This window comes from Fundulus heteroclitus, unplaced genomic scaffold, assembly GCF_011125445.2.
Source record: "Fundulus heteroclitus isolate FHET01 unplaced genomic scaffold, MU-UCD_Fhet_4.1 scaffold_200, whole genome shotgun sequence".
Classification (NCBI taxonomy): Eukaryota; Metazoa; Chordata; class Actinopteri; order Cyprinodontiformes; family Fundulidae; genus Fundulus; species Fundulus heteroclitus.
Genome location: NW_023396612.1, coordinates 157817 through 172325, shown reverse-complemented (window position 1 = coordinate 172325; position 14509 = coordinate 157817). Strand labels below are relative to the sequence as shown.

Genomic DNA, 14509 nt, shown 5'->3' with positions numbered 1-14509 from the left:
AAGCTGCTGCTCTGAGAAAAGATAAACCCAGTTTCAACTTGCTTGTTTCTGGTCAAACAGGTTTGAGGATCAGTTCTCTGGAAAACTACAAGGAGCGGCTCAGACGAAAAACGTTCCTGGATGTCACTTTCTACCTCCAGTCCTGATAACATCTTAGATTATAAACATGTTGATGCTTTTCAGAAAGAAGCTTCTGCTGTTGCTCTGCTTTCATCCAGTCTGCTGGTCTCTACACTGTGGACCTGGTTTACCAAGATGACCCAGTTTATCCACGAAGCCTGGTTCCTCAACAGAGAATCTGTTAAAGTCACAACAACCTGGCCTTAATCAGAACGTCTGGAGAATGAACTGAACTCATAGAGGTTTATCATTGATGGTAAATAATACCAGCATGTTTATCAGCTTTAGCAAAGCTTCATAGAGCCTTTGTTACCATTGTTTTCTGTAGGTGGGAACAGTTATTCTGTTTCCTTTTTTTTCAGAATAAAATCTCTGCCAGGATTAAACCTGCTGCTCACCTTGGTGCCTTTTAGTTAAACGCCTAGTAAATTATTTCCTTACATTGTGACACAAAAGGATTCAGGAGCGAAAGGTGAGGAAGCTGAAGATCCTGAAGTTAAAATGGTGCTGAGGACCCAAAGACAGAGACATATTTGTCATATTTATCTTAAACCTGAATTCATAAGCCATGGCTCATTTTTCATAAAAAACATATCTAGACACATTTTCAGGTGTTCAGAGCTGATGAAAGGAGTAGATGGTAGATGGGTGTCCTCCAGTCTAGACCTGCTGTTGGCATGTGTATCTGTGAGAGTTCTGTGTGGGTAAACTTAACAGTTTTGACAATTGCTAAAAAATAAATCAGCGCAAAATTTAATCGCCAACACCGAGCTGCACATTTTACCCTTTGTCTAACAGGAACCAATCTTCATTTCTCTGTTTCTGTCCCAGCAGCAAACAGGGTGACACAACATGGCTTTGCAGCATTGTTCCTGTTACAGCCAATCATATAAGTGTCATGATGAAAAGGCTGTAATGAATTAAAGTAAAGATCAGTTTGGAATGTTTTCAAGAATTAAATGTACGGAATTTGCTGTTATTTTATTACTCATCTGTAATAAAATTGCTTTGAATTTAATTTTATGTTGTAAAAAATCTTTCAATGTTTTTTTTTTCCTGACGTTTACACAATACTTATTTTTGTTTTTCTCAATAGACTTGGATAATGAAACAGCTCAAAAGTAATCAAAGCTGAATTGATTATTTGAAGGAAATCAACACTTAATGATGAATAAAGAGTGCACACTGTTTAGAAAACAGCTAAATGAAAAGAAAATGAACCACAAAATAAAATACTTCAAATCCTTATTAAACACACATTAGATTCATTTTTTGATTTATAAAAATAAACAGAAATATCAAAGTTGAACAAAATAGCTTTGAAAAAGCATAAAATCTCACATTTTAATCCCACAGAGCAAAATGTTGTAGTGATCTGTCCAAACTTTTTAAATGCTTTTCATTTGTGTCATTAGAGAGATTCTGTTTCTGCAGCAGGGAATGAAAAAGAGTGAATAAACTACACAAAAACTAATAAAATAAATACTGACAAACACATGTTTTCCATTCCTACAAAAACTGTTATTTATCCAACCGTTCTGCTGAAAGCATCTGAAAGTCGTGAAGGGATGATTAAACTGTTACGGTACTGCTGTAATTTGCTTGTGTTCAGTTTCGGTCCCTGTAGGTGGGTCAGGTGTTTGTGAAGAATATATTCAGAAATATGTCAGAATATTTCTGAATATTTATTGTCATGGTGACATTTTTGCATATATGTACACATCCTGAACTCAAGATGTGCACAGACATAACAGATATAATATAGTCAGTTGACTGCACAGATCAAACACACTTTCTGAGAAGCTTAAAGCATTTCTGCCTTTGCACCAAGTCTAAAAGGTCTGATATCAGTCCCTTTGTAATATGTAATGAATTAGGTGGGTCAGGTCTTAGTGAAGAATTTATCTGCATCCTTTGATGCACATAAACAAGAAGAAGAAAACTGAGAGACCAAGTATCAATCCGTCCTTTATCCCTGCAGAAGAGAAGCAGGTGAGTCTTTATCGTCTCTTTATATTCTGTCACAGAGCTGCAGGTTTCTTCCAGGTGGAAATGATGCCTTGATGTTCACTCTTCAGCTGGAGGACGGTTTTCAGGATTCATAGGAACAAGTTCTAGTCCTGCGGCAGGAGACAGTTTCTGTCCCTGATGCAAACATCGGGGATGTTTATAGAGCAGAAAACCAACAAGTGAAACCAAAGCATCTCTATGGTTGGTAGGGATGATTATGGGGAGGGTTAGGGGGAGGGTTAGGGTTAACTTGCAGGGGTACAGCTTCTGGTGCCGGAGGTGGTTCTGATCTTGATGAAGAATTTCTCTGCCTTCTACGGATGAAGACAACTACAGCAGCAACAGCAGCAGCAAGAACCACCAACCCAGCACAAACCAAGGGACCAGCTATCAGTCCAGTCTTGCTCTCTCCAGCCTTCCTTTGTCCCTCCTTGTTTCCTGCAGAAGAGAATCAGGAGTTAGTCTGATGTTTCAGCTAGGAGACGATAGAGAAGCTGCTGTCCCACATCATCTACTGATCTCTGATCTCAGAGCAGCTGCTTCCTCCAGAGTCTCATCAGCATCTCCAGCTCTGTTTCCTCCACCTTTCTATTACGCTCCCTCCTCTGAAGGTCCACTAGATTAAATGTTGTAGACAGCAGCAGACCATAGCAGCAGTTCTTGAAGGTGACCTTGTAGTGCAGCTCTGCAGCTTGTCATGTTGCTTAAAGTGACTAAACAGCTTGATGGTAGAAATCTTTCTCCACCTTTAACAGGATCCTGAGGAAAGTTCTGGAGGATTGTTGCTGTTCTGCTCCAGAACAGCAACAATCCTCTGATCCACAAGCTGTTCTCTGAAAGCCAGGAGTCCATCTTGGTGCTGGCCAGGAGCAGATCACATGATGCTGCTCTACATATCTGATGTCTGACTACTGGGGACTGAAATAGACTTTATTCTGCATTGATTTCAGCATCTTTACCTGAAATCAGCTGATTGGAAAATGACTGGAATGACATTCAATTTTATTTTCAATTCAATTTTATTTTCAATTCAATTTTATTTATATAGCGCCAATTCATGAAACATGTCATCTCAAGGCACTTTACAAATTAAGTTCAATCATATTATACAGATTGGGTCAGATTATACAGATTGGTCAAAAATGTCCTATATAAGGGAACCAGTTGATTGCTTCAAAGTCCCGACAAGCAGCATTCACTCCTGGGGAAGCGTAGAGCCACAGGGAGAGTCGTCTGCATTGTACATGGCTTTGGTACAATCCCTCATACTGAGCAAGCATGAAGCGACAGTGGAAAGAAAAAACACCCGTTAGCGGGAAGGAAAAACCTCCGGCAGAACCGGGCTCAGTATGAACGGTCATCTGCCTCGACCGACTGGGGTTACAGAAGACAGAGCAGAGACACAACAAGAGAGACAAAAAAGCAAAGAAGCACACATTGATCTAGTAATCTGTTCTACATTAGATGGTAATAGCGGGTGAGCCGTCTTCTCTGGATGATGTCACAGTTAACAGAACACCAGACCAGGTGTACCTACTATGAAGAAAAAAGAGGTATAGAGGTAGCTCAGGGTAACATGAGCCACTCTAACTATAAGCTTTGTCAAAAAGTAAAGTTTTAAGATTAGTCTTAAAAGTAGACAGGGTGTCTGCCTCACGGACCAAAACTGGGAGTTGGTTCCACAGGAGAGGAGCCTGATAGCTAAAGGATCTGCCTCCCATTCTACTTTTAGAGACTCTAGGAACCACCAGCAGACCTGCAGTCTGAGAGCGAAGTGCTCTGTTAGGAACATACGGGGTAATCAGAGCTCTGATATATAATGGAGCTTGATTATTAAGGGCTTTATACGTTAGAAGAAGAATTTTAAATTCTATTCTTGATTTAACAGGAAGCCAATGAAGGGAAGCTAAAATTGGAGAAATATGATCCCTTTTGTTGATTTTCATCAGAACTCTTGCTGCAGCATTTTGGATCAGCTGAAGACTTTGAACTGCATTTTGTGGACTTCCTGATAGTAAAGAATTACAATAGTCCAGCCTTGAAGTAACAAATGCATGGACTAGTTTTTCAGCATCACCCCTGGACAGAATGTTTCTAATTTTGGCGATATTCCTGAGGTGAAAAAAGGAAACTCTGGAAATCTGTTTAATATGGGATTTAAATGACATGTCTTGGTCGAAAACAACACCAAGATTTTTTACTTTACTACCAGAGGCCAAGTTAATGCCATCCAGATTCAGTGAATGATTAAGACGTTTATTTTTTGAGGACTCTGGTCCAAGGATTATAACTTCTGTCTTGTCAGAAATTAAGTGCAGGAAATTTAAAGTCATCCAGCTTTTGATGTCATCAAGACATGACTGCAGTTGAAGTAACTGATTGGATTCATCAGGATTTATGGATAAATATAGCTGAGTATTATCAGCATAACAGTGGAAATTAATCCCATGCTGTCTGATAATTTTGCCAATTTGAAGCATATATATAGTAAAGAGAATTGGTCTAAGGACTGAACCCTGTGGCACTCCACAGGTGACCCTAGAGTTTGAGGAAGATTTATTATTAACATGAACAAACTGGAATCTGTCCGACAGATAAGATTTAAACCAGCCTAATGCTTTTCCCTTAATCCCTACAGTATGCTCAAGTCTTTGTAGGAGAATATTGTGATCAACTGTATCAAAAGCAGCACTGAGATATAACAGGACAAGTATAGACACAAGTCCATTATCTGAGGCCATGAGAATATCATTAGTGACCTTCACCAGAGCTGTTTCATTACTATGATGAGCTCTGAAGCCTGACTGAAACTCCTCAAGTAGGTCATTACTTTGTAAATGTTCACAAAGTTGATTAGCAACTACTTTCTCGAGAATTTTAGATAAGAAAAGAAGATTATATATAGGTCTGTAGTTTACTAGCTCATCTTGATCAAGAGATGGTTTCTTAAGTAAAGGTTTAATAACAGCTACTTTAAAAGCCTGTGGTACATATCCATTTACTAAGGATAGATTAATCATGTCTAAAATAGGACCACTGATCAGAGGGAATACCTCCTTAAACAACTTGGTTGGGATTGGGTCTAACATACAGGTAGAAGGTTTAGATGAAGCTAAAATTTTAGATAGCTCAGAAAGCTCTACTGCTTCTAAACAGTTCAGACACTGCGCAGGTTCTAAGGATTCCTCCAATGCTGCCTCACTTACTGAGGACGAGGTAATCATGTTTGGGAGGATGCCAATTATTTTATTTTTAATGGCATCAATTTTATTTATGAAGAATCCCATAAAATCATTACTACTAAGAGCTAAGGGAATGGATGGATCAACAGAGCTGTGGCTCTGGGTAAGTTTGGCAACTGTATTGAAGAGAAATCTAGGATTATTCTTATTCTCCTCAATTAATGATGAAAGATATGCTGCTCTAACTCTGCGAAGGGTCTTGTTATACAACAATAGACTGTTCTTCCAGATTAGGTAGGATTCCTCTTGGTGTGTAGAGCGCCATTTTCTCTCCAATTTCCTAACATTGTGTTTCAAGGAACGCAGCTCTGAATTAAACCAAGGAGCCAGCTACCTGTGAATAATCACCTTCTTTTTCAAGGGAGCTACATTGTCTAATGCAGAACGCAATGAGGAAGTCACATTGTAAGCAAAGGTATCGATTTGTGAATGGGAAGAAACAACATTGCTGCCATCTACAGGGCATTTCTGCAATACGGAGGATATTAAAAGGGGGACAGACTCTTTAAAGTTTGATGCAGCATTGTCCGATAAAGATCTACTATAATGGAACCCTCTTTTGGGGGTGGAGAACTCAGTTAGATTAAACTCAAATGTTATTAAAAAATGATCAGATAGGACAGGGTTGTGAGGAAATACTGTTAATACATGGAGACTGATTTTAAACAGAGTCACTGCCAGCCCTCATTTATCTTCTGATTCTCCACATTTGTTTCTATGTCAATAATACATAAATGTCTTAGAGCACATCAGTAGAACTGTAATAATAGATGATTTTAGCAGCAGCAGCAAAGCAGCATCTGATGCTTCTTGAACTAAATCAAGATGTTCCGTCATCGAGAACCTAGGATCTCAGACCAGCTGCGTCCTAAACAGTCTCACCAGTATCTCCAGCTCTGTTTCCTACAGCTCTTATACTACGATTCTCCTCTGGAGTTCAAGTAGATTACGCTTTCCACATTAATCTATTACTAAAATAATCAATAGCATGACCCTGACTAATGATTTTAGCAGCAGCAAAACAGCATCTGATGCTTCTTGAACTAAATCAAAGCAGCTGGATGACGTTCTACATTTCTGTTGGACTTTCTGGAAGAAAACTGTCAAATTGTTCAGTTCTAGGATGGTTCTGTCAGAAATGAAAACCAGGATTCATTGAAGTCTTTCTGTCCATCTCCATCATCTAACATCTGATCTGTTTCTCTCTTCCATCAACAACCAGGAAGCTGCAGGAGCTTCTGATCCACAGACAGACTCACCTGCTTCAACTCTCAGGTTAATTGACCTGATGGGGTCACCACCCAAATGAGATCTCTTCCTGCGATTATTTCTTGAATATTTGACTCGACACTCATATGTTCCTGTATCATTAGTCGTCACGTTCTTCAGAACCAAAGACACGTCTCCATTCTTCACGTCCAGCAGATCCACCCGGTTAATAAAGGATGGAGACTGACCCTCTGGATCAGACTGATCATTGTGCAGAAGAACATGCTGATCTGACTCCAGATCAGTTCTGCTCCATTCTACAACTATATCAGGTTTGTTCTCAGCTGCTCTACATGTCAGAATGACGTTGTCTCCTGGTTCTGCTGTGATGATTCTCTGACCTGCAGGAGAGAAAACAACACAGAGCAGAAGTTAGAGAGGAACTCTGGACATTTACAATAAGAATCATTTGATGTTTAATCATGTTTTATAAACAGAAAAACTATTTGTATAAATAACGTTCTTTCTGAATTATTAATAGTTGAAAGTAGGGCTGGTACTAGCGATTGTTTTAATAATCGATTAATTGGTAGATTATTTTTACGATTAAGCGATGAATCAGACAAAAAAAACTGTGTTATAAGAGCACAAAGTTGCTAATTAGGTTTTCTGTTACAATAATATTAGGTAATAAATAATTTTGTTTTAAAGCAGTTCATCATTTAATTGTCAATGTTGTCTATATGAACAGCGATTAAACACACACTTCAAGCTGTAAAACTGGTGTCAAATGCAGTTTGGTTGAACCTCACTCTAGTTCTAGTGAGCCTAGACTAGAGGGATCTGACACGAGAATAGAGGTGTGAATAGAGAAGTGGGGAGATGCTCTGATAGATGAGTAGGCAGAGGCAGGTATAAGTAAGCAGGTGAATAGAGCTGAATATTATTAGTGGCAACAGGTGGAGGTCATCTAGAATTGGATGATGACTGGTGGCTGAGAGTTGACAGGTTAAATGAGAAAAGTCCAGGGGTCCGTTCTTCGTACGTTGCTTAAAACATCCGAGATCAAATGACACATCCAAGATGATTTCATCCGGCTAATCATGATCCGGCTAATTGGGTTCTTCCAACACACCTGTTGTTTATGATTAGTATCACTGGATTGAGTTATCTGAGATAACTGCGCGTTCATGCGTTTGTTTAAAAGGGGAAATGTATCGATAGTAGAAACATTGATCAGCAACGCTGCTATTGGCTGTTCAGCATGGCCAAAGAACGCCCACAGTTTTTCTCCCAAGCAGAACACGAGCTTTTAATGGAAGGTTATGATGAATTTGAGTCATTAATTAAAACGACAGGGAACACCTCAAAGTCTGCTAAAGCCAGGAGAGAGGGCTGGCAATAAGTAGCAGACAAATTAAATGCATAAGTGCTGTCCATGTTTTCTATCACTTTCTACAGTAGGTATTTTTACATTTAAATAATTTCATATTTACTTTGTTCATTTATGTCAGAAACTCCACCGGACCCACTAGAACATGGGGAAAAAAGTGAAGTACAAGAATATTCTACAAAATGGTAGCCTTTATTTGTTATACTATATTTTTAAAAAGCCACTTTTTCCTCTTTTTAAAAGCCACTGTTAAATGATGTGATTGTCTGTTTATAATAGCCACCAAGAAAAAGGCTGAAAATAAACAGGTTCTTTTTACTTTTGTTGCATGAGGAATGTTTCACCCTTTCTTTTTCTTTCACAAAATGACACAGGGTGACATCCGTTCCCTATATAAACGGCATCTTCAACAAAAAATTTAGTATTTTGACCTGAAAAAACACAAACTAAGAGGAGAAATTGAACTCCACAACTGGAGAAATTGCACTAGAGATCGAGTTGCTTCAAAAGGACCTTCAGAGTAAGTTCTAATACACCATTTGACAGTAGTATTGTTGACTTTACATAACTATCTCTTATTGCAGGCAAAAGATGACTTGCTGCCTTTTCTTTATAATGATTTTTTAAATAAAACGACAGGAACTAAGCATTATTTGTTTCGTCTTTTATTAAACATTAAAAAATGGTGTTCCACAATTCTGTCCCGTCCTCTGCCACTAGGTGGTCCAAGTGCACTGGCTGGACAGACTTCTCTATCTCCTCCGCTTATAAAGCTGCGATCTAATCCTGTTTACATGAAATAAGCCTGCTCTCGAGCAGGTTTAAGGTTGCGCACATGTTGCTATGACAACAAGTACAGGATGAGTTTCGAAGAACCAAACGATCCAAGATCATGCCAAATCATCAACAATCAAATCCAGCTAACTGAGTTAGCGACGCACGAAGAACGGACCTCTGGTAAGTCCAAAGGCAAAAACAAACAAAAATCCAAATCATGACAACATGTTACATTTGGCCTTGTAAACATTTTACTTCAAAGCAAGGTTATTCTAGATTTTTTTCCTAATTTTTCTTGAAGAGTCAAAAAGGCTGTTAGATATTTAATACTTTTTGTTTCTTCTGAGAATTTTAGATTATTAAGAGTGTTCTTTAGGGATGCTTATGTCTTGTTTTTATGCAAGTGTTTTTAATTTGGCTCTGCCTCTTTTCATTCTGAGTGTCTCACTAAAACTTCATTATGGTTACATAACAACAATAAAGACTCTTGACTCCTGAAAAGTTAGTTTAGAGATCTGCTCCTCTCACCCATATAGTACCTTCACTCAGACTTTGTCAGCAAATTAAAAATGAAACCTTAATCAACAAATTATTACCATCAGAATGAAATTGTATTACTATTGAGAGAGCTGCTTCATGATCCATGATCTGATCAGCGTCCATCTAAACACTTGTTCTGAATAACTCATAAACTTACAGCGTATGCATGTGGAGGATGGAGCCGCATAACAGAACATTTTGGGATGATCATCATTTCCACCCGCTTTCTCAACAACAACAGCAGGAGTTACAGAGTCTATGGAAAGCCTTAACCATCTCAGAACCAGGGGTCCGTTCTTCGTACGTTGCTTAAAACATCCGAGATCAAATGACACATCCAAGATGATTTCATCCGGCTAATCATGATCCGGCTAATTGGGTTCTTCGAACACACCTGTTGTTTACGATTAGTATCACTGGATTGAGTTATCTGAGATAACTGCGCGTTCATGCGTTTGTTTAAAAGGGGAAATGTATCGATAGTAGAAACAATGATCAGCAACGCTGCTATTGGCTGTTCAGCATGGCCAAAGAACGCCCACAGTTTTTCTCCCAGCAGAACACGAGCTTTTAATGGAAGGTTATGCCGAATTTGAGTCATTAATTAAAACACCTCAAAATCTGCTAAAGCCAGGAGAGAGGGCCGGCAAAAAGCAGCAGAAAATTAATGCGTAAATACTGTCCATGGTAGATGTTTCTATCACATTCTACAGTATGAATTTTTGCATTTTAATAATTTCATATTTACTTTGTTGTTTTATATCACAGCCTCCATGGGACCCACTAGAACATGGGGACAAGTAGAAGTGAAATACAAGAATAGTCTACAAAATGGTAGCCTTTAATTATTACACTGTATTTTAAAAAGGCACTTGTTATGTCAAGAGATCCAAATTTCAGTGTCATTCCTTAGACACTGGAAGTAAAGGACACATGCAAACTGGGATTTTTAACAAAAAAAAATCTTTATCCATAAAAAATGAAAATCTTCCTTTTCCAAGTCATACACAGTTTACACGGTAAAACTGTATTGCTCCGTGTCTAGATAATCCATCCATAGTTTTTTCTAATACAATATACGGCTCGACAGGAAGCAAGCCTTTCAAAGTAAAACTAAACTTCACAATAAAATGGCCCGAACAACTCTTCTTACTGAATATGATAAAAATAAAAAGTAAACTATCATACAAATAACTTAAATATTTTCTATTTATGGCTCTAACACCACTTTTTCCTCTTTAAAAGCCACTGTTAAATGATGTGTTTGTCTGTTTATAACAGCCACCAAGAAAAATCTCTCTACAATTAAACTGTCGCGCTGCACTAAAGGATCCTGTCTATTGCGCAATACGCGATTAATTCGAAAAAACTCTGCAAATTAATTCTTGCACCTTCCGCAACAGGTTGCAGTCGTAAAAATGGACATGGCTACGGCAGACTTCCCTATCTCCTCCGCTTATACAGCTGTGATCTAATCTTGTTTACATGAAATAAGCCTGCTCTGGAGCAGGCTTAAGCTGGCGCAGATGTTGCTATGACAACAAGTACAGGATGTCTTTCGAAGAACCAAACGATCCAAGATCATGCCAAATCGTCAACAATGAAATCCTGCAACTGAGTTAGCGACGTACGAAGAACGGACCCCTGGGGTGGGTCCATTCTATGCGCTCAGAACAGTTGGCACCAACACACCTCACTGCCGTCAAGCTAGCCGACCATCAGAAACGACAGTCAGGCCCACCCTCATTTCATGTTTTGTAGGTCCTGAGAGCCACATGCATTATAATGCATGTGGCTGTTATATACTCAATACTATTGATAAATTTTTTTCGACGGGTAGGCAACGTAAGGGGGACCCGTCCGGTCCTGATTTGACTTATTTTGTGAGATACACCCTAAATTCCTGGAGGAAAACGGTGTGTCTTTCGACCTTGTCATTCCTGGACGTTTGAAATTTTCACATTGGATTAAGGATACTGGGATCTCTACTTATTGGTTTTTGTGGATTTTTGAAGTATCGGCAAATACAGCGGATGTCGGAGCCATTTGGCCTTGATCAGGCTGCCGGCTGCATGACGTGCTCACTCTGGCTCTGAACGGACAAACCTGGCAGGTGAATGGAGCGAAGCCGAAAAGCTGCCTGTGTTAGAACGCAGACTGACTTTGGGGTTGAACTCAAGGGGAGATGGGATAAAATCTGGGAGTGAAGCGCGAAAAAGCCCAATAATTTGGAAAATTGGATTTATGTGGAGCCAGCAAAAGACTTAAAAGCTGACAGGAAAGGCAGTGCAGCTTGTCTCATAACAAATAACATATTTGGATTCCCTCCCTATCTCTACTCCTGGATTGTTATGACGGAGAGTGCTCAGAAAAGCCCCCGGCTACCCCCCTCCCCCGCTGACACCTGAGGATGCTTCTCTGAACTGTGGGCCGGCTGATAACATCAAGGACAATGGCCTCTGGAGAGTGTTCACGGAGAAAAACACTTTCACCCAAACACACACGCATAACTGATACTCATAAAACTGATGAATTACACACACGCATAACTGATACTCATAAAAACTGATGAATTACACACACGCGACAGGTCTCAAATGTTTACCTTCTGCATACATGTTGTCTTGTGTTTATTTGTGCTTTTGTGCTATGAGGGTTTTTTTGTGTCGGTTGTTTGTCTCTTTATAGGTGAGAGCATAAATAGGCAAACATCTGTCTCTTTTTTTTCTCTCTCCCCTCTTTCCCCATGTTGTTGCTCTTTCTTCGAGAGTTTCAAGGCAGCGCCTGTAAACTCCGTTTAGGCGGGGTCTGGGCAGTTTGGAGGAATGTGGCCTTGACAGCTGCGCTTTTTAGCAGCGGCTGGCTGGCTGCGTTCCTTGGCAACGCAAGGCCTCAGTCAATCGTTCCCCCCAAATGTTTGTTTGTTAAGTGTATGTGATGGACGGTTGTACTGGAACTGACTTTTCGATTGCAATGCAAATTGTAATTGACAAATAAAATTTGATTGATTGATTGATTGATTGATTGATTGATTGATTATGGTAGTAAAGCCTGAGACTATTTTTCAAAATCAAAGCAATGTGTTTGACGTGTATTGTCCTTTTTGAATTTACTTTTACACACATTGACTTCAGTTAGTTGATATAATTTTTACTGCTTTACGTAATATTTTTATTATTGAGGTCTGCTGGTGAATATGGAAATATATATTTTGGTCAGAGTCACTAACCTCAATAACTACTAAAACAATAGCAAACAGGCTTCAAAGGGCTTTCTGCTGCGATGATCCGGATAACTGAGAATTTGCACAGGCATAGTAAAACAAGTTTTTCCCCAAGTGACTACTTTCACTTACAGATGACAGATGGAGATCTTGAGATGTTACTCATCAACGTGCATCTACATGATGTAGAATTTCAAAGTAAAAGCCCTCAAAAATCTCAACATTAAATCAATTTGACCTAAGTTGCTTTCAATGTAGCTATTAAACCTTATGTTTTCAGTGGATAATGTCACTTCTGTGACGATCCTGGCACTGGAGCTGATCCAATTCTCTACTCAGCACACCTGTTCATACTCCACCCTGCCTGCAATCAACACTCAATGGCTCCACCTGGTTTCACTTCTTTATAAACCCCGTCCAGATCTGTTTCCAGTGCCAGAACGTCTCGAGCCGTACAATGAGAACCTTCCAGCCTGTTATTGAATCAAGCCTGTCTGCCTACCTGTTGCCCGACCTTGACCAGGGGTCCGTTCTTCGTACGTTGCTTAAAACATCCGAGATCAAATGAGACATCCAAGATGATTTCATCTGGCTAATCATGATCCAGCTAATTGGGTTCTTCCAACACACCTGTTGTTTATGATTAGTATAGCTGGATTGAGTTATCTGAGATAACTGCGCGTTCATGCGTTTGTTTAAAAGGGGAAATGTATCGATAGTAGAAACAATGATCAGCAGCGCTGCTATTGGCTGTTCAGAACGCCCACAGTTTTTCTCCCAGCAGAACACAAGCTTTTAAAAGAAGGTTATGCTGAATTTGAGTCATTAATTAAAACAAATACCTCAAGGTCTGCTAAAGCCAGGAGAGAGGGCTGGCAAAAAGTAGCAGACAAATTAATGCATAGGTGCTGTCCATGTTAGATGTTTCTATCACTTTCTACAGTATGTATTTTTGCATTTTAATAATCTCATATTTACTTTGTTCTTTTATGTTAGAGCCTCCACCGGAGCCACTAGAACATGGGGCCACTTCTTCCTCTTTTTAAAAGCCACTGTTAAATTATGTTTGTCTGTTTATAACAGCCACCAAGAAAAAGTCTGAAAAAAAAAACAGGTTCTTTTTACTTTTTTTGCATGAGGCATGTTTCACCCTTTCTTTTTGTTTCACAAAATGACACAGGGTGACATCCTTTCCCTATATAAACGCCTTCTTCAACAAAACAAAAAAATATTTTGACCCGAAAAAAAACACAAATTAGGAGGAGAAATTGAACTCCACAGCTTGAAAAAGAGAAAAATAGAGATCGAGTTGCTTCAAAAGGAAGTTCAGAGTAAGTTCTAATACACCTTTTGACAGTAGTACTACTGACTTTACATAACTATCTCTTATTGCAGGCAAAAGATGACTTGCTGCCTTTTCTTTATAATGATTTTTTAAATAAAACGACAGGAACTAAGCATTATTTGTTTCGTCTTTTATTAAACATTAAAAAATGGTGTTCCACAATTCTGTCCCGTCCTCTGCCACTAGGTGGTCTAAGTGCACTGGCTGGACAGACTTCTCTATCTCCTCCGCTTATAAAGCTGCGATCTAATCCTGTTTACATGAAATAAGCCTGCTCTCGAGCAGGTTTAAGGTTGCGCACATGTTGCTATGACAACAAGTCCAGGATGAGTTTCGAAGAACCAAACGATCCAAGATCATGCCAAATCATCAACAATGAAATCCTGCTAACTGAGTTAGCGACGTACGAAGAACGAACCCCTGGACTGTCTCCCCCATAGACATCATATACGTAGACGCCCCATTGTACGCTGCCAGCCGCTAGGCCGACGTGCCTACAGGGCGGCCATCTTGGGTCAGACCACAGATCAGACAGCTGCTGTCAAAATGAATAGGAGACAGCTCAGATCTCATTTTAATCATATGTTCACAATGCTCGGGACCGTTCAGACAGATTGCACATATTAATTCAGAACCAAAACTATTTAAAT

The 14509-nt window shown here is 39.4% G+C and overlaps 1 protein-coding gene across 1 annotated transcript in view; it reads right to left on the bottom strand.

The window, feature by feature from the left end:
* Nucleotides 1-1348: 1348 nt before the first annotated feature.
* The window catches only part of LOC118559011 (coxsackievirus and adenovirus receptor homolog), an 86221-nt gene continuing 73060 nt past the window's right edge, over nucleotides 1349-14509 (bottom strand). Inside the window, exons 4-5 of the mRNA XM_036129682.1 lie at nucleotides 6632-6700; nucleotides 1349-2568 (exon numbers count right to left, since the gene is read on the bottom strand). Coding sequence (XP_035985575.1) covers nucleotides 2327-2568; nucleotides 6632-6700 — 311 coding nt within the window. The 3' untranslated portion in view covers nucleotides 1349-2326. The remainder of the gene's footprint in view (nucleotides 2569-6631; nucleotides 6701-14509) is intronic.